Genomic DNA, 21,277 nt, shown 5'->3' with positions numbered 1-21,277 from the left:
CCACTCACAGAAGCTTCTGGTACAAGGCTATTTTTGAACCGCTGCATATGTCAACAGATGGCAAGGTATGTGTGTGTGTGTGTGTGTGATGAGGGGGGTGGCCAACATGCACTTGCCTACAGTCATTCACACGCACAAAGATTGAGGTGGGGAGCAACAAAGCCCCCCGGGCCCTGCCGCTCATTCAATTTCTCAAACCCATGTAGTGAAGTAATAGCTGCGTAATTATCATACTACCATATGCCAGGGAGATATGTTAAACAGCAGGCCTTCCCACTCTAAATATAGTCGTGCCATGAAAATACAGTCTGGATTTGATTCTTATGTAAAGCAGCAATTAAAGTACTACGGCAAGATAAAGAGGTCTGTGGAGATTTATTGTGATAATGGAATTACAGATTAAGAGTATGAAGAGGGGTTATATTTAAAAGGGGAAAATCTCACAGCAGATGCTTTATATTCATTATATAAGGAGAATCCTGCACACTATGTCACTTGATATAAGTTCTGTCATATCTGTCTAAGGGATACGACACACAAGGCATCTCTGGCCCCAGTTGTTGTGGTGTGTCCCGCACCGTCAGCACTAGAAGGTCCTTGTCGGCGGCTTTTTGCCTGATTGAGCATGTAGAATTAATCCGAGCCTCTTCGCCATTTGCAGCTTTTTATCAGGCTTGATTAGAAGTGGCTATATTAGGGAGAGTCGTGTCAAAAAGTCCTCCCTGATCATAACAATGGTTTGTATATCCTCAGTCCGGAGTCTTGTGACAAATACAAACTACTGCTGCCCGGTGGTATGGAGAGTTGTTCCCTCTCATGCAGTCTGCTGTTGGCTGCAGCCTTTTCGGTGCGTTCGAGTACAGCGTTTTGGCCGAGACACAGGCAACAAGAGGCAACGCAACAGTCAGCTTTTGCCACAGCTAGGTCTTTCCTGTCAGTTAGGTGGGTCTGAGCTATAATGGTAGTTTCGTCAACTCATATCAGTTTGGTATACATGAATTTGAAGTCATTTGTCATTTGTTTTTTTTTTGATAATCCTAAGAAATTATTTCTATGCAGGAGGTGGGACAGAGATCATTGATCGGGATTGGAGCTTTAAAGGGGCTATGTGTAAAGAGTTTAGTGGAATCAGTCAAAAATATATTAAAATTGTCGACAGCCTGTGAAGAAACATAAGTTATGACATTATGACGTCTGTGTACTGTGTTAGATATCTACCGAAGTTAGCATGCTAGCCAGCTAGCCCTGGCCATCCTGGTCCTGGCCCTGGTCACCAAGTTCCGAGTCTAAACTGCTAGCTGCGCAGCTAACTCAGCTAACCCGCTCATGGCAGCTACAGTTTGCAGCAGACAGCGGTAACTCTGCTGATATGTTGCCCCTTATTTGTTTTGAGGATGAAGACTATGAGACTATGCAACTTTTCTGAAAAAGGAAATAACATTCTTTAAAATTCAAACCAATTTTTGAGAAATAAAACACACTAACTCACATTAGTGAGTACTGACCAACTTATGGTGGCTATTGCTAGCTAGCTTTAACAAAATGTACATAAATACTGCGATTAAATTACATTATGTGGTCACTAGCATTAGCATACCATTATATGCTAACTACTTGTCACCTCTCTGACTACCACAATATGATATGGAGAGTGCTTAGGTCATCAAAACACTAGAGATTTGTGTATCTTTTATTTTGTTCTGCTGTCTGTGGAAGTACCAATATGTTCCATATCCACAGTGCAGCACATGTTCCTCTGGTTGGCCCTGAGTTTCTACGATGAAGCACATGGTCATCCATGTCCCCAGGACAGAGCGAGTACCCAGCAGCCCCAGTAGCCTGTCTGTGTGCAGACCACCAGAAATCATGACACATATTCTATTTAAAATGTAGCATGACTTCTGGTGGTCTGCACACAGACACCAGGCTGAACAGCAGACACCGGATGCGCCAAGCTGAAGTCAGTAAGTTCGACTCATGTCTGGTTCACAACCTTAAAACTGCCAGGTCTGAGGTCAGCATGTATAATTCCCCTGGACCTCAGGTGGGAAAGGCCTGTAGTCATCTCTGCCATGGGGACACTTGTAGTTTCTGTCCTCCATGTAAGCATACAGGCTTTGATCCAGGAGTTCAAAGTTAAGCTAGATGTGGTCCTCATCAAAGAAAAATCCATTCCACTTCATGATATTGCAGGAATCTGGATCCAGACCTCTTCAGGATGGCAATTTCCTCTCTGGGCTGTCGAGTGATTTCAGGATTATTCTTGTTGACCAGCCAAGTCCTCCACCTTGTCCCACCTGCCAGGTGATACAGGGGAGATGCAGCGTGAAATCACTTTGTCTTATAGAGCAATTACATGAAATAGTTAAAGGTGGCCTTTAAGAGGATAATTTGTCATATTTTTGAATGTAGTCATTAATTTTAGTTCTACTTCTGAGCTGATGCAAGTGCTCACAGTGCAGTCCTGTCGTCAACTCAGCGCAGTTACATCTCACCTCACACTCGCTCCCCTGCTGTTTAAGCAGCACCTCAAGGTGTTTTACTCCCGTTTCCACAGTGATTAGATTGTGGACTGACGCTGCTGCTCTGCTGCTATCCTATCACGCTACGACCCCTGTGTAGACACCGTGGAAAGTGTCAGTAACATTTTGATTATGAACCGAGCTAAACATATAATACAGAAAAAAAGAATGATGTCACCACTGCAATGCCTTATTGACATTATCTCTAAGCAGGGGTGTAGTGCAAAAATCTGGGGCCTATATGAGGCCTGCGTGGGCCCCTCCCCTTTGAATGAAAATACTCACACCTTTTCAAATGCTGAATCAACAAGTATCACATGCAGCTACATTCATTATTAATAATGACGTTTTTATGATATATTTATTTAAAACTGCATAGTCTGTAGTTTCTGCACGTGTTTTTTTCATTAATATGCTGCAATAACTTGGTCCATGGTTTGAATTGGGTGCATGAGCTCAACCGAATGTCAAAGGTATAAATAACATCTTTTCAACTAAACTTCAATTCTTGAGTTGAACCACTTTATATATATTTTTTTGTTGTTTTTTTTTTTTTAATGTTTGAGAACAAGTCCCTTCAGTTGTTTTTTTTTATCAGAACGCTGCAACGCTGTTTTCCTGTGACGCTCCGGTAATGTTTTTGGACTACAAAACTTCCCCTGACTCTCAATCGGCATGTGGGTTGGCAGATAATTACTGCATTTTCATTTTTTTGGTGAACCTATCCTTTAAATGTAAGACTAAATCCTACAGAGGTAACAGATAATAACATAAGATACAGAGAGGATGTTAGGGTGAAAGTGATTAAAATCTCCAAACTTTATACTTTGCAGTCCTGAGTGAGTATTGTCAGCTATGCCTCCATCCAGCCAGGCTGCCCAGGAGCACCTCCTCCAGTCAGTGATGGATGGGGGGTTACTGTCTCTCACCCCAGCTGCAGTCTGCACCACCCTGCCCCGTTCTTCATATTGTCATATCTGGGGCTTCCACTGTGTTTTATGTAGGCCAAGCTGGAGGGAGGAGGGCGATAGATAGGGGGGGTCGATTCTTTCTTTTACCCTCCCTTTTCTTTCTTTCTTTCTTTCTTTCTTTCTCTCTCTCTTTCTTTCTTTCTTTCTTTCTTTCTTCCTCCCTCTCCACTTTATTACAAGGTGATTACACAGTTTTTGCACGGATGCTCACCATAATAGAAAACAACACTATTTAATCCCCGGGCTGAACTTTAGCTCTCGCCATGTTTTGTACAATTAGGCAGCATTTACACTCTGGATGCAGAGTCGTGTGGATGAGTCTGTTGGGGCTGCAGGACTCTTAATCTGGATTACCATGCAGCGCGGCCATGCTTTTTTATAATCAGTTTGGTGAGCTGTGATTCTCGGCAGCGCATGACACATCTGGATGGAGGCAGTCGGTTATAAGGGGAGGTGTGTGTGTGTGTGTGTGTGACTGCGTGAGAGAGCGAGAGAGAGAGAGTCAGAGGGAGAGAGAGCGAGGGCGATGAGACTCCTCAGTCCGCGGTCTTTGCGCACACAAATGGAAAGGGAAGTATCGGAGGAGCGGCGGGTTTAGTCACATTTCCATGCACAGAAATATTTTCCGGGTGAGTATATCTTCCTAATCTGCGTTTAAGTTACTCTTCTCCTTTGTGCAAAACATCACCAGCGCTGCAGATGTTTGTATTTGTATCCAAAAGTCAGAGATGGAGCAGGTCTGGTGCGCATGAAACACACTTTTTATTGGCAGCGCGCACTGACAGCGGTTTCTTCTCAGTCACTTTAACTTCTCCTTCCTGTCATCGCTTGTCTGTGGATGAGTCGTGCGTAAAGAGAAAGATAAGAGGTGTTTGTACACAAATTAGGGGCCACATGCTGTATTCCTGTGCATTCATACTTTGTAAAATGACTCTTTGAGGTGTATTTGGGCTCATTATCCTGCTGCAGAATGAATCTGTTTCCACAAAGAGGCAAACCAGAGGGTGTAGCATGTCTCTGAAGAATGGACTTAATCAGGGTGGAGTCAATTATGTGCAGGTGTCCACAGCCCCAGACCTGAATACTCCCACCACCATGTTACCAGTCCATCTCCTTACATACACCCTCTGTTACTGCTGTATATCTCTATCTTGGAGTCATAAATGAATAAGACTTTCTTTCTAGTCATCCACCGTGAAATCCTCAAGCGTCTGATCTTGTTTCACCTCCTGAGAAGTGGTTAAGAAAGTGCTAGTCGTGCTCTGAGATCATTATGAGACAGCTGCTCTCTCTGACAGCACTTTTGCTGATGGGAGTTGTTTATTTAGTAAATTCTGTATCTGTGATGAACTTGCTTTTCTTTCTCTCCGGGAACTAGACTTAATTTTTTGATCCACTGATGGTGTGGTCGCGCTCTGGATACAACTGGTCCAGTTTCTGCAAAGAGGCACTGCTCCCTTAGAAACCTAGAGTCTAACCATGATCTGATTCTGACACGTTCACTTACTTGCTGAATCAAAACTATCTTATTATTTCCAGGTTTACCACACATTGTTAGGGGTTGTCCTTAAACTCCCAGACTTTTGGACATTTTAGTTGCATGTTTTATTTGCCTCGCAGTCCAAAACTCAGTGGACTCGGTTTACCGTCATATATGCAGGGCCGGATTAAAATGGAAAGATGACAGTAGACATATGTTCAGATTATTTTAGGGCCCTGCTGCACATACAATTTAATATTTGGTAAACAAACAACATGACTTAACTGCCACGTGATTATTATTGTTATTGTTAATGCAGTTAGGTATATATTTGAACTTTTCTATTTCTATTTCAGGATTCATACACAATTGGTTAAACATGTACAGTAGCTTTAGGGAAAGTATATGTAACGTGTACGTATAACGTTTCAATAAATAAATGTATAAACATTTAAATAAAGTTTTAGATCAGATACTTCTTTAGATTTTAGATTATATATTTTAAAAAGACAGAATGCCTATGCCTGGATCCTGTTCAGCATATTTGAGGAAGAAAATCAGCAAATGTTTTAACTTTGACTCAAAAAGGGTAAAACTAACTCGTTCTTCAGTAATAATAAAAGGATACAAATGTTACTGAAAAAATAGGCTTAAAGTCCATTATTGATCACATACTCAATAATTACTTTGTAATAACCTTAAAGGTTTTATTATTGCATTCACCATGTAATGTAATACTAACGGCGTTGTACTTTCGTCTGACCTTGTTAGAAGCTGGAACCAACCATCAGAATTCTTACACAGAAATAAACAAAACAATCATTTTGGACCTGACACATTTTTAAAAAAATTTTTTTTTTAATTTCAAGTCCTCTCCACAGTTTATTGTATCACTCAAGGCCAAAAGAAATACCTTTGCCTTTTGATTTGTTCCTTTCACTACGAGAAAAAGACACATCTTTTCTTTTCAAGCCTTCCTACAAGCCCTGTAGACATATTATTTTTGAAGAGTGATTTTTCTACACAAAACTGTTCAATCAATATGACCTTTAAAAAGAAGGCTGAACAAGGAAATGCTTTTTTTTACAGCCCACATATCCAGTAACTAATATAACTGATGCAAATGTTTTCTTTATTTCTGTAGAATAACTTCTGCAGGTGTTCCCATCGGTCAACAGCTCATCAAACCATTCAGGGACGCCCTGTGTGTACAGAAATATCTGCATGCGTTTCTTTGCTCATTTTATTCTGAATTGTCCTTAATCGTCTGCATATGTCATTTAGCATAAGAATAAGAGCAGTGACAGTAAAAGGGCTCTGAAGGATTGCCATGTCATAATAACTTCAATCAACACTGGGTCACGAAGATGAGCAAGCTTGGAAATACACCCCACCAAATGTTGGTTTAGACCTTAATCCAGCTACGTGATTTGTCAGATTTCACAGTAAAACCCTGCATTAATGTTAATCTGAGATTGTTACTGTTCGTGTCTGATCAGAGGTTGACACACAAACACACACAAACCCCTACACACACACACACACACACACACACACACAGTCACAGACATGCTGTTAGGCTTATCTGACCATCACTCATTGAGAATGTAAAGGATTGATCGAACACATTGCAGTGAACTCAGAGCAGATGTGTGCCGTGTTTCGTGCCACAGCCGTCACATGATCCGTCTGTATGTCACAAACAGCCTTATGGAACAGTTCACATCCCTCTTATCATCAAGCATCACACTTCTGAGGGACCCAGTGACCACCGGCCCATGGAGTCCCACAATCAGGCAGATATTGATTCAAAATATACAGTACCACATTTATCCCACTCTTCCTTCTCTTCTTGGGTTTCTTTGTTGTCCTTGTTTAAACCAGAGCTTCACTCAGCTTCCTGGCCTCTGGGGTTGTCACAGCTGAATTCTTTCAACAACGCAGTTAAACCAAAACCCAAAGGACGGAGTTAGGAGAGTCAGCAGAGCCCACACAAACAAATTGGGGTTTTTTTCTTTTCTTTTGGGGATAAAAGCTTAAATATAACATTTTAAAAGGGACTAGTAAATGATGCATACCAGACACAGACTGACTTAAAAACAGAAATTGCAACATTTTTAAGCTATGCTAGCAGCGTGGCCCAATGTTGGTCAGTGGATCCCTTTGGCCCAGACAATTTCAATTCATTTTGCACGCTCATTCATGGTCCCCAGAGGATTAATCCTACTGACTTTGTTGATCCTGACATTTTGTCCAAGTGCTAATTAGAGTTTTCCTTTAGCAAGCTAGCATGCTAATAAGATGGCGAAAATTATATAGTGGATTTTACCACTTAAGGCAAAAAAAAAAAAATACGTTCACTTGTTGATTTGGTTCTTTCATTATGAGAAAAAGATTTATTACTTATTCAGTTGCAAAACAACCTGACTTGTAGCTGCACTGATTTGATATTAAAACATTTGGATTAGCAGCATCTGGAGCTTATATACAGCGGTCTTATAACTAGCGAGACAATATGGCAACATTTTCCAGTCCTGTAATTAGCTTGGACAAAACATTGTTAGCTTAACAGTAGTTTAGCGTGCCTGCTATGCGTGTGTGTTTGTGTTTTCTGGCACCTCGCAGGTTCTGGCCCCTCTTCCCACCCCGTTAAAAAGCCAAGAGGAAGGTCTAATGCCGCACGGCTGCATGTGTGTCTGCGAGGGTTTATCTCCCCACCGTCCATTTTGGGTGAGAGCAGATTAGTCAGAATCCACCAGCTGCTGTGGAATTGGTTGAAATTGTGCCACACAGCGCTGTAATACAGTTACGTAAATCTGACCAGTCAGAGGTAGGGTTTAACTCGCATAAAGAGCAGGGCACTTGACCCAGAGAGGCAGCGAATGAAAAGGGTCCCCACCGGGCCTTTGTGCTGCTTTTACAGCTTGCGTCCAGCGATGCAGAACTGCTCTCTTCTCCCACAAAATGACAGCTGATAATACACATCGCCTCTCTGTTCTGTGTTGGTTTTTGTTAGCATCATTTTGACATGTCAGTGAGTGGTGGCTGCATAATGTGTTATGTGGGAAACGTGCAACTCTACTGACACACAAAAGCCAGTTCGGGGGGAACGACAGAGAGAATCTTTGAACTCTCCTCACTATTCATCTCAGGGTTACATAAGTGAGTCTTTAAACAGCTCGAGAAGACGTGAGAGGGAGGGTTGAGACTCTGGGTTTTTAAGGCTGACAGTTAGCTCTTTAGGGAATGAGCCTGGAAGACACTAGTCGTCACCTCAGGGAGATGATGGGCTGAATATTACCTCAGAGAGTGAATGTGGTGATGCTTATTTAGGGTTTTATTTGTGCATTACAATTTTGCTAAAGCCATAAATACAATGTCTGCGTTTTGTACAGAAAGGCTGCCTCCTTCACTCACATGATAATCTTGTTCACGGGCAGACGAACTGCCTCCACATAGATGGGATGAATTCTATTTAAACTTCCAATCAGCCCCAAAAGACATTAGAGCCGAGCCAGAACTGCCCTAGTTTGTGCAACATTTGGGGGAGACAGACTGTCTTGTCTATTTTTGCTTGCCTCTGAAACTCACTCAGTATGTGGAGCGACAGCTTTGGGAGAGGTACTTACTTGGATCGGATTCGGGCTCACTAGTCTTCACAGTGTTGATTTCCCACAACTCTTCTGAGCTGAACTACGTGACATTCACACGTTAATGCGTAGTTGCCGCTGGTAAGCAGTTTCTGTGAAAGTGACGCACGGGCGACGAAAAGACGCCTTTTTCTCTCTCCACGGCTCATTCCCCGACTGCTTTTATTTGCTCTGCCTCCGAAGCTTAATAATGTAGCTGACCATGTTCTTTATTTGTTCTCTTTCACTGACTCGTAGGTGCCTTGGCAGTGCGATGTAAAGTCAAAAAAATGGCAGAGAGTGGAACGAATGGGGAGAGAAGAGGTGAGGATAAAGGAAGAGGAGGTGGCAGACCTCGACAGGAATCCCAGAGCCCGAATCTTGGCATTTCACCAGTCAACACCCCCTCCCTCGGGACCAAGAGGCATCTCCCTCGAGGGATTGTGATCCAGCTGACTGGGACAGAGGGAGACTGGGACAGTCTGGATGACAGTGAGCTTATCTTCTCCCTCGACCACGATGAAGACTACCCTTCCATATCTCTCTCCAAAGACAGGCAGCTCTCTGTTGAGGATGACAGAGGCTTGCATTCCCAAGCTTTCCACGTCCCTCTTTCTCCCTCGTCTCCTGGCTCTCTCAGCAACTGCTCTGCCATTGGCCCCAGCTTCCTCTCCCCAGGTCCTTCTTCACCCACCCACCGACCCCTCGCAAGCCTGGTCAAGTCTCTCTCCACAGAGCTGGAGCCTAAAGAAGGATCCACCCTGAGACCTAAGCCCTTTCTCAGCCTTGTGAAGTCGATCTCCACAGAGATCTCCCGCTCAGAGCCCGAGGTGTCGCAGTCCAAATCGGACTCCCGCCTCAACCTCCACCTTTGGAAACAGCTTACCCAATCAAAAACTCGCAGCAATGGGGACTCTCGCACTGCGCCCCCTTCTCCTAGCTCACTCTCCCCGAGCGCAGAAGGTCTGAAAGGGGGCTTCTTCAAAATGGAGTTAGAGGACACCAAGAGGAAGCTGTCGGAGGCCGTGCACGAGCCTCTGAGCAGCATGTTCAGTAAGATCATGAGAGAGGAGAGTGTGGGCAGCCCCAAACACCAGGGGAAGACCCAGGGGGCTCATCAGGCCAGCCCTAGAGGTTTGGGTCGTGAAAGTAGCACGGACACGGTTCTTTCTGAGTCTCCTGTGAGGAACACTAGAAAAACGGATGCTGATGTTTTGCCTGTGTTCGACTGGCCTTCTGTTAGACATCCTGGGAGAGGTTACCGCAGCCACTGCCCAGTGCATCGCAACAGACAACACCACAGGGATGAGGAGCTGGAAATATGTACAGACGGTGACACGATGCAAGTATTAGCCACTGAGACTTACCGACCAGCCAGGAGATCACCTGCTGGTCCTCAGGTCCTTGCACCACCCTCGGTTAGGACTTCTCCCCTTCCTCAGCCCCCTCATCCTCTCCCACGCATGAGTTTATTCTGCGTGGCAGTCTTGTCGTACGGCTACTTCATCTTACCTCTCAGTCCATACTTCTCTGGCCTGGCTTTGGGATTAGCATTGGGATTCTTGTTAGGATTGCTGCTCATCAGGATGGGTTCCTCCAGATCTCGCTGCTCAGATGCTGCATACAGACCCCCGCAGACTCTGTTGGGGGAGGGGATTCTGACAGGAGGCACAGTCAGCAGTGAGCCTGAAACCCTCAAGGTAAATGGATGAGTCATGAAGGAGGAAAATGTCACACTCTTGTTCTCACCTTATTTTCAGCCACCTCGGTCACACTCCGACACCGACACATTTCTCAACATGTTTTCAATCTATACCATCTGAGAAAGCACTGATAGGTGTGATGAAGTCTTGGATTTAATTGTTGTTCCACCCAACCCTTTTACCCTTTTCTCCTGAAGGAATAGTTAATTTTGTGAAATATACTTCAGTTTCTGGTGAGACAGTGAGATGAAAAGATCAATACTACTCCAATGTATGTCCAGTAAATGTAAGGATTAGCTTAGCACAAAGAATGGGGCCAGGGAGTGGTAGCTCGCCTGGCTGCCTCCAAATTTTTTCAGACTTTTTTCATGTCTCAATGTCAGGCTTATACCAACAGTCCACAGTAAGTCACACTAGAGCCAGGTTAGACGTGGTTAGCCATTTTCCGTTTTTTTATGCTATGCTACGCTAACTAGTCCAGCTTCAGACTGAATGGACAGAGATAAGAGTGGTATTGATCTTCTCAACTAACTCTCTCCAAGTTAGATTAGTCCCGATTCCATCCAAATCTAATGCAAATTTTTAACAAATTTTCCGTCAAATCAACAAAAGGAAGTTGATTGAGTTTCCATCCATTTTTGTAGTGCAGTGATGTTAGGATTAGACTGCATTGAGATAAACAGGTGGTGGCATAAAGTCTCCTGTTCAGATCATTAAGACCACTGCAGAAGAAGAGGGTGCAACAAGATGACATTATTAACAGAATGACACTCAAACAAATGAAACCTATGTGGAAATTTGTGATGGAAAAATGGCATTTATATTTGTATATGTATTTTGGAGTCACACTCTCCTTATCTGTCTTATTGGTTATACCTGATGTTTTTGTCTCCCTAGTGGCTAAGAGGCCTCAGCAGATGTTTAAGTGACATGCTTAGTAAAACAGTCATTTAAAAGAATGGCCAGTTTGGTATTGTTGCCATAGCAACTTCAGTATGAATACACCTTAGCAATCATTTTTTCTCCTATTCAATAATGCCCTTGAAACCAAGAGGTACAAGATAGCTGTTGCAGAAATTGCCTTGGAAGTGAAAAAAGGCTCAAAACAAACTGATATTTAATATCTTTCTGTCCGCGCCATAATAGCATAACTGCAGACTACTCATCGAAATACCTACTTAGTGAAAGTGACTGATTTCTGAGTGAACTTTAAAAGGTTGCTTAAGGGCTACAGGAAATACAGCATCAAGAGTCCCTCCAATTAGTTTTCAGCCGCGCAAATAGACCAGTTAGAGCGGTGTCAAGCCGCCGTGTCACTTAAGTGTCTCTGCTGACTGTTTCCATCAAAGATTAAAGCTTCTGAAAGTGGTGTGCAGCAGCATAAGGTACCCAGAATGCAATTAAAACTTTCGATAATAAAAACTGCCGGAGCTGCAGTGGTAATTACTGTTCTCCTCTTGGTTGAGTTTGACACAGAGCAACCGGGCAGGACAACTACCAGCCAGACTCTGTCAGTTCCACAGGCAATTAGTGTTGGATACAGACAGCAGGACGCTGTAATCTGTCATGTCGCGAAGCAGGAGAATGGGGCTGATGGTGATGGTTGGAAATGGGGGTTTATACTGTCTCGATGTTGAGATAATTCCCCTGTTTGGTCATTAGCAGTTTGGTTTCAGTCTGAGGGCTGTTACAGTGTAAAAGTCAACCAAAGGGTTTGTGAGGTGTTTGTAAGGTTGCAGGGTAATCAGAGCACAGATCAGTTCTGATGTTTGATCTGAGGAGCACAAAATTTAAGCATGTATAATACATTCTGTGTATCATGAACACACTGAACGCTCAACCCAGTGGGCAGAATAATGTACATTTCTGCAAATTCAGATATGTTGAAACTACTTTTCTATATGTTGTACCTTTCAGATTCTTTGGGTTTGGTTTTCAGTGTTGTGTTGTGACTTGGTTGGGGTTAGGAGAAGATCGTGTTTTGGTTCTGTCACCGAATAAAATGGCTGGAAATTGTCCCGAAGTCTTGTTAAAAATATATTTAATCGTTAAAACACTGTCTCAAACAGTGGCCTCGGACTTGGCAGCCATCTTGTAAATAACTATACAATATATATATACATTTGTTGGCGTGATGTGACACATATTATGGAAATGTTGACATGATACGTACGACACGAACAAAGTGGAAGGTATCTGTGCTTTGCAGACATGTAAAATCTCATTCTTTTGTTATATTCCCTGCATATTTTCTTGTACTAACATTTGTGTGGATGACGGCATAATGATGGCAGACTCACATTCTGTACTGCTTTTGTTCCACGACTAAATTGCACATGTTAGTAAATATTTATGTCGAAATCCACTGAGAGACTTTACCCAGTTTACCCAGTCTGTCACTGCTGTTATGCTGTAGCCCTCATGTCTAGGCTGATTACAAACATCAACAACAACATTGTCAAGACTGAAATGATTCCCGATCACTTGTTTCTTCTTCTCACTTGGAAGTGTGCATGGCGTTGATTGAAATTGACCCTTACTTTCTACCTTTTTCAGGGCTGGATGAATGAGATGCATGATTACGACCCAGAAACCTACCATCCAGCTCTGACTCACTCCGTGTTTGCCACCCTGGAGGGCTCCTGTCTCCGTCTGGACTCCCCGCGCACCAACATCAGCCGCAGGGCCACGTACGACGAGAGAGTCGTCGAGGCCACCTTCGTCAAGTCACGCTGCTTTCAGCTTGCAAAGAGCAAAGTATGATGACTGCCTGAGTAACTGTGTTAATGGGATCTGTGTTGTGTATCTGAGGCTGTTGTGTTTTTTTAAGCAGATTACACGGAGGAAAGTGAAAAACTCATACATTTAGGCATTGTTGATGTTCTGATTCTGTTTGTAGTCACTTTACAGCTGCAAGATAAAATCAGAGCAAATCTAGTTCAAGACCAAGAAAGTAAGAACATACTGCATGCACAAGTTAAAGGTACGCTATGTAGGATTTGAGGGGATTCAGAAGAATCTACCGGCAGCAATGGAATACAATATTCATAATTATATTTTCATTTCAACTACCTGAAGGTAAGAACTGTCGTTTTTTCGCTACCCAACAATGAGCCTTTTTGATCTTCCACAGAGTCCTCCTACAGGAGCCCAGAACAAATGTTTTGTGGCCACTACAGAGGAGGGTGAAGCGAGGGGTATTTCATTGGTCTGCAGTGTTACCATTAGACTCCACTAAATCCCTCACACCTAGACCCTTGAAGAGTTTCTTATGGATTAGCACGACTTGGCGCTTACAGCTAATTGCTAACATCGACATGCTATCATGTTCACAATGACAATGGTAACATGATTGATGTTATGTATTGATGTGGTTACCAATTTAGTTTAGCTTGCGAGCATGCTAACATTTTCTATTTAGAACTAAACACAAAGCACAAACAAAGCAGGGAACTCGAACAAAAGCATCCAGTATCAAGTTAATGAATGCATGAGCCTCCAGGGTTATATGATATTGTATTTAGGATTTAGTACAATGCCTGAAATAGCTGGTACTGCCTGGGAGAAAACAAACAGAGGTGGATAGAAATGTCAATAGGAAAGAAACAGTTAAATCAGCTTCTAATATTGGTTAAACCAACATTAATTAATCATTCATAAATGGGACATTTGACTGCACTGCAGCTGTCTTCTGCTTTGACATAACAAAACTCTGCCATTGTTCCCGAAAGGTATTCCTGCTGCCGTCTGTGTTGGCTCGGAAGAGGATGTGGAACCCGAAGTATCCCATCTGCATCCACCTGACAGGGGGAGCAAACACCCAGGCGGATGAGGGAGGAAAGTCGGAGGATAGTCGCGAAGAGGACCCGGGAGCCGAACCAGCAAGTCCAAAGCAAAGTTCCTCAACAGACGCCCAAGACCTTCCCACCACTATTTACCTCTTCGGCCGCACAGGACGAGAGAAAGAAGAGTGGTTTCGTCACTTCCTGTTTGCATCAATGGATACAGAGAGGGAAAAAGAGAGGCCTGGCAGATGTGTGTCCAGATCGGGTACGAGACACGTTAATAATGCATTAGAGAAGAGAAGGCTTCCAGATAAGGCATCTATACAAATGCTATATGTGTGTGGATTATGGATTACATGCTCCAATTCTTTGCATTTCAAAGCCGATCCCTTTCGAGGGAACACACAGATCTCACAGCTGACAGGGCAGAGGCATCAGAACAACATCTAACACAGGCAACAGCTTTGTTTTGGAGAATCGAAGAGAGGAGATGCAACCGTAAACATATTACGCATATTTACTTTTCTTATGCAAATCTTTTTACTTAATCTGTCATCTGTCACATTTCCCTTTTCTATTGCTACACTCATGGGAAGTGCTGGTGATTAATAAGAGGACAGATTTTGGTTATTTGAAGGACATCTTGATCATCTTGGGGAATATGCTATTTGCTTTGGTGTTAGATAAGAAAGAGTAATTAAAGGAGCAATGTGTAAGAATTGGCCACTTGTCAAGTCCAAAACAAACAGGGAGCAGTATATCACCAGAGTAACCACCAATTGCTAACTGTCGCTGCCATTAGCTAGTTAGCTCGTACAGCTGTGCAGCTAGAGGTCCGTACTGTTAGCTTGGGGCACTGGGGGAGTGTTGGGGTTCGGACCGGGACGGGCCAGGCTAGCTGGTTAGCATGCTGACATCACTAGATATCTCTTCAACATAATACTTAGATAATGTCAAAACTTCACAAACACACAATTTTAAAAAACATACATATTCTACCTTTAAATTTAAAATCGTGCTAGTTACTTCGTCCATATTGGATTAATTTAACCAACAGGCATTCACTCTGCAACACACTGATAATAAAAACGCCTCTGCCATGATTATCTTCACCAACCAGGTAAATGTCTCTGTATGCTCTCAGGTGACCCAGCACCTGCACAGAGCGTTGGCGCCTCAGGTAACGTACCAATCAGCAGAGGCCCCAGCAGAGTGGGCAGCAGTGAGGACGATCCCCCCTGCACGCCACCCCCCTGCATCTCTTCAGCTCATATCAGTAAGACCTCCAGTAGCACCAGGAGCCTTTCTGTGTTGGACTACCCGCGCTACATGGCTCGTCTCCTGGCCACAGAGGAGCTGACCCCTCTCTCCAGTCCTGGAGCCAGCAGCACAGAGACGAGCCCCACCATCAAAGGAAATGTGAGTCATGTTCGCAGATAAAATTAATGGAGAGAGGCAGTAGGACCAGCGCAATGCAAGAGCAATTGCAATGAACATTATGAAATGGCATTACTCATGAAAGTGGGTCAGTACATTTCGAATATGAAAGTACACTACTCTAATCGGAATAAAACATAATGTAGTCAATGGTAAAACTAGCAGAGAACTTCTCAGCTTTTGCAAACATTACTCTACTCTTCTTCCCTTGTTTTTTCCTCTGAATTCAATGAACCTGCACTTTTCTTGTCCTTGCTCAGCTCTTACTCAGGTCTTTTTTTTTTTGTTTACAGTGCACCTGTGATCTAGCCGAGCTGCCTGGGACGAGCCAGACTGCATGGGCTAACGCTCTAATTGGACGAATCTTCTGGGACTTCCTGCGAGAGAAGCACTGGGCCGACGTGGTTTCCCACAAGATTCAGAAGAAGCTGAGCAAAATCAGAGTGAGAGCCTTAATTGAAAGTTACTGAGTCAATTATAAGTCACAGAAAAGGTTAAAGGTGCAATATGTAAGACAAATTCAAATCATACCCCAAACGCATATACATCTAACACTGCTAAGTAACTGCTGTTAGGGAATAAGTTGGGTTAGCCGTGCAGCTAGTGGTCTGGACTGGAAGCTCGGATTGGTATTACGAGAAAGGCCTGGGCTAGCTGGTTAGCATGCTAACTTGAAATTCTTACACGGTGCACCTTTTAAAGGGCAATATGAAAGAATTTTAGTTGAAAACAAAAAAAAAAAAAAATCAACAGAATGTGAATAAATAACAGTTTTGACATTATGATGTCTGTGTATGGTGTCACAGAGATGTCTACTGAAGTTAGCATGCTAACCAGCTAGCCCTGTCCTGGTTCAAAGTTCCTGTTCTAGTGGTGTAAACAGTAACACTCTCCTGGTCCCTAAGCTCCCAGTCTGAACTGCTAACTGCACGGCTAACTGAGCTAACTAGCTAAGGACAGCTACAGTTTTGAGTATGAATTTGACAGCTGGCCAATTCCTACATATTGTACCTTTAACTACAAGTGTGATCCATTTCATACCATTTTAAACTACGATATTCTTTCCAGTTGCCTTACTTTATGAATGAGCTGACTCTGACTGAGTTGGATATGGGCTGCGCCATGCCCCAAATCACCACTACCTCCAGACCAGAGGTCAACCACAGAGGTGAGCACTGAAAAATAATACACTCTCACACAAACACACACAGTAACAGGGATGAGAGACGAGTGAGAAGATGCCAGCGTGATTACAGCTGAGCACTGCAGAGCATCAGATCAGACGCTGTTATCCTGTTGTAATCTCACAGAGCAGGAGAGCCATTAGGCCACGGCCTTCAACATTCAGAGCATATTGGCTTGTGTGTGTGTGTGTGTGTGTGTGTGTGTGTGTGTGTGTGTGTTTTAAAATCAGGCAGTCTGGCACACAACAGTCCTGATGACGAGGGGAATGTAAGTGTGTCAACGTGTGGGATTTTTTTTTTTCTGTTTCTCCGCCTACTTGACTGTTACACAACTGTCGACAAACGATCCTGTTTTCATCTGGTTTTTGCCACTCGGCCCACATGTGTCAGCTCCAGAGGGGGATTTATAATCCACTGTAATTTATTATAAATTTAATTTCAAGGCTCGATAATCACAGTGAAAGCTGTTTAATCTGCCCACTAAGCGGTGTGTGTCCAGATTAGGCTGTGTGCATGAGCTTTGTCTTAATTTTGGAGGTCTGGCTGTTGACCTCGTTGTGTCGCCCCCTGCAGGCTTGTGGGTGGAGCTGCAGCTGGCCTACACTGGTGCCCTGCAGATGACCCTGCAGACCAAGTTCAACCTGTCCAAGCTGGGTAAAGAGGGCGGTCAAGATACGGACTGTGCGACGGACACTGGTAGCCCACGGTCAGTGCTACACACAAAGCCAACCCTGACACATGACATTCATTACAACTGTCGACTTTTAGAGGATTTTCTGTTTGGTTTTAATTGAAGTTTTTTTTTGTTTAACCTCCTGTTCTTTATAAAATAATGTGTCATTGTTATACATGGTAGTAGAAGCATTTCTTACCCAAATCTACATGGTGCCCACCAAATCAAGATATTTGATCATTTGAAGCAAAAATCGCATTTCAATAATGCAGTGAAGCAGTTTATGACTTCGGGATGTAAAAGGGGTATTTGGTATTTCTGATTAAGTTTTTTAATGGTGAAAACTGAAGTCTTACAGGCAGATGTATCCCAACTTTAAGTTCTTAGTCGGGCTTAAAAAACAGTGCCACCTACAATCACCATTATGTAACTCTACAGCGGCTTTAATTAGACTTTCCATGGCTGATGGCATCATCAGGGGTATTTTCTCAGACTTTAGAAAAGCTCCATCCAAAACCAGGGCAGACATCAAACAGCTGTTGACCGAGCTGAGACGTACTCCTCTTGATCCTCGTGATGAGTGAACCACTGTGAAATCTGTGCGTTGCCCCTTTAAAAATTTTTTTTTAAAAAAAATCAATACCTCAGTATTTCTATCATCTTAAGGTCTTTTCCATTATATCGACAGGCCTATTAGCAGGAGTGATTGCCCCAATAACAGTAAATCCTGTACTTTCACCCTAATAATTTCTACTACACACACACACACACACACACACACACACACACACACACACACACACACACACGCACACACACACCTACACATCTCCCTTTCTATCCCCTGATCCCTCTAGTCTCTGATCCACAGAGCACAGCTTCACATTACATTGATTAGCGTAGACCTGCCTGTCATAGGCCCACAGTGGTGGGGATTAGAGCCCGGGCAAAGCTTAACATTAGCTGCCAGTGGTGCCAGTGGTGCATGTGAAGCTTTTATACAGAGAAAGAAAACTTTCACTTTTACAGTATTGCATCTGTGTGTAAGTCCATAAAGGTATCAACAACGGTTTAAATCTTCGTTGTTGCAGGAATTCTGCATTAAAATGTCAAAAAGAAGACCTTTGTTCTGTATTTTGTTGAGTTGTGTACATACATTATCAAAATCGCTTCCAACAATGTTCACACCCAGAGAAATCTACAAGTTTACTCAGCTTACCTGTGCGTTATATTTGGTCACCTGGCGCTACTTCAAAGATATGGAAGTTAGCGAACAAGGCTAAACTTAATGTGAATATAACTTTAAAACATTACCTCGTCTGTAAACACTTGTGCCTGAGTCACATCAGATACATTTTCATCAGCATAGTGGTTGCGTTAACAGTATGAGTGTATTTTTGCCCCGAACAGCCAGATTACTTCACTGCACATTAGCTGTAAACTAGCAAGCAATGCCACACATGGACACAACACAGCTCTCAATGAATTCAGCACTCACCAGAGACTCTGGTTTTCTTTCTTCTTCCCCCCTCTCCTCTCTGTAATGTCATTAGTATAGTTTCATTTCTCTTCCAGCTCCAGTAGGCAGTCAATATTGCAGAACATAGACACCCAAAAACGGAGGTCGGCTCCGCAGATCGTTGCTGCAGTCAGGTTGATAAACAGGAGTGAAGATAGATCCACGTTTTAATCCCAAAAAATTTCAAAATAATCTCTGAGCTCTCCTCCCGTCGGTAATTGGCTACAGATCAGGGCAGAAACCGATGTGATTTCAGGTGTTTATTCCGCCAGGAGGTCTGGCTCTGCACCTGACTCTCTCCTCCAGAGCTTGCCGGCTATGAGCAGCTGCAACGGCTAAAAATAATGAAAATTCTTCCATTCATTGCTTAATTTTGCTCTCTATCTGCCCATTCCTGCAGGCCCATCTTCAGTGTGTTGGCTGACAGTGATGAGGAGTCCTCCAGTGCTGGTTCATCTGATGAGGAAGAGCTGCTTCTGTCTGAGCCTCAGGGTCCAGCGGGGGAGAAGGGATCCACACCGGCTACTGATGGGTAAATGCGGATACAGAAAACAAAGAAGTATTTTCATTCAGCTCCAAAAGAGGATGTTAAAAGAAGGTTATGTTCATTAAAAAATATTAAAAATTAATATGTATCAACTGCTACTTTTGTGTGATAATTATGCCAAAAGACGTTTCCATAAACAACGCCTTCCAAAGCGAGAAAGTGTAACTTTTAGTAACACCGTGAGGTGTCACTTCCTCGCAACAAAGGAGGGTTCCTGTGTTGTGAATGTTCATTTCTCCAAAACAAACTGCGCTGACATCACACTCCAGATGGCTGCCGCTTTCATTAACATTTCAGACTCTCGTCCCTCGTCAGAGTTTGACTTTAGCATCTGAATGCTGAATCTACCCACAAACTCCTCTCTTCTCCCCTAATCCGCTCTCACAGGACAGGGGGTGGGAAGACTGGAAGGAAGATTTTGAGATTTGTGGACAAAATCGCCAAATCCAAGTATTTCCAGAAGGCGACAGAGAACGAGTTCATCAGGAAGAAGTTTGAGGAGATGTCCAACACGCCGCTGCTGCTCACTGTGGAGGTTCAAGAGCTGTCAGGGTCTCTGGTCGTCAACATCCCGCCGCCCCCTACAGACAGGATATGGTAGGCACTTAGGCTGCAGAGCAACATAGCGACCCAAACCCTTTTCATTGCAGGGTGCAGCCTTCAGTATTGATTTATATGATCCCAGGATTATGTAATCAGATTACAAAAATAAGTAACTATAATTTAATATTACTATATGTTGTTTTATGTATGGGTAGACAATAACATAGAGATGTGTCTGCAGATTTATCAGTAACTCTCTTCTCGATACATTGAGAGAAGCCTCGTTGTTACATTCAATACGTACATGTTTAAAATCAGTGTCACGCTGATGTACTAATAGCTGTATGTCATAAACACCCTGCAACCTCTGGATCAACGCTCAGTTCACTATGTTTAGCAGCAGCAGCAGGTTGTGTTTGTGACTTTCTGCGATGTGACTCATGTTTTCGCACCTCATCTCAAGACATTTACTTATTCCACTGATCCATTTAGGTTGAGTAGTAAACCTGAAGTGTGGTGAAAAACAGAAACAATCTCAATATAGATGTGTAAGATGTGATGATTTGGTGATCTCCTCCTCTCCTGTAGGTACAGCTTCTGCGTGCCTCCTAAGTTGGACCTGCGTGTCCGTCCCAAACTTGGGGAGAGGGAGGTGACTTTTTGTCACGTGACCGAGTGGATTGAAAAGAAGCTGCAGGATGAGTTCCAGGTACAAATAAACAAACAAAAAATACTATGTACAATGTTGTCATCTTCCCAGCTTTCCTCCCTTCTCTCACTATCATGTTTCTTCCCTCTCCAGAAAGTTTTTGTGCTGCCAAACATGGACGACATCTACTTACCCCTGATGCACTCGGTGGTGGACAGCCCTCAAGCCTCGCAGCCTCTGTCCTCTCAGTCCCAACCGTCTCAAAGCTCCTCCACGGAGTCCATCGAGAGGATCCCACCCGAGGTCTCCGGGGCAGATTCGGACTAGTGCCTCGCTGCTGATGATCGAAGGAGAGCTGAACCTGCAGAACAGATATTCACAGAGAGAGAAGATGGGAAGACAGGATGTAAAGTTACTATTTGCCTCTATAGACTTCAGTAGCTCTTACGCAGACTTACTAACCCGTTCTGTCTGAGCTGGGAGTCTCTAAAAGTGTGATGTTTAGCGCTGTACGTGTGATGAAGAGTCTTTGTAACATCTTAAAGAGCTTAATGACGTGGTGTAGTCTGAGTGAGTTGTAACAGATTACTGTACAAACAACTACAAGTGATACCTTTTGCAAATGTTTACATGTG

The 21,277-nt window shown here is 43.4% G+C and overlaps 1 protein-coding gene across 2 annotated transcripts; it reads left to right on the top strand.

Moving 5' to 3' along the window:
• Positions 1-4,051: 4,051 nt before the first annotated feature.
• On the top strand, positions 4,052-21,277 carry tex2l (testis expressed 2, like). 2 transcript variants are annotated; one of them, XM_084342113.1, is made up of 12 exons: positions 4,052-4,122; positions 8,861-10,302; positions 12,862-13,062; positions 14,037-14,355; positions 15,235-15,509; positions 15,821-15,970; positions 16,596-16,695; positions 17,285-17,417; positions 19,304-19,435; positions 19,838-20,047; positions 20,582-20,702; positions 20,796-21,277. In XM_084342113.1, the coding sequence occupies exons 2-12, from the start codon at positions 8,893-8,895 to the stop codon at positions 20,967-20,969; spliced, it is 3,225 nt and encodes a 1,074-aa protein (XP_084198239.1). In that variant the 5' UTR covers positions 4,052-4,122; positions 8,861-8,892; the 3' UTR covers positions 20,970-21,277. The 2 variants fall into 2 exon arrangements, with proteins under 2 accessions (XP_084198239.1, XP_084198240.1); XM_084342114.1 differs by lacking the exon at positions 4,052-4,122 and adding an exon at positions 8,645-8,704.

Source organism: Pagrus pagrus, assembly GCF_965226575.1.
Source record: "Pagrus pagrus genome assembly, chromosome: 21".
In the NCBI taxonomy this organism is placed as follows: Eukaryota; Metazoa; Chordata; class Actinopteri; order Spariformes; family Sparidae; genus Pagrus; species Pagrus pagrus.
The sequence above is the reverse complement of the archived record's forward strand: the minus strand, read 5'-3'. Positions and strand labels throughout refer to the sequence as shown.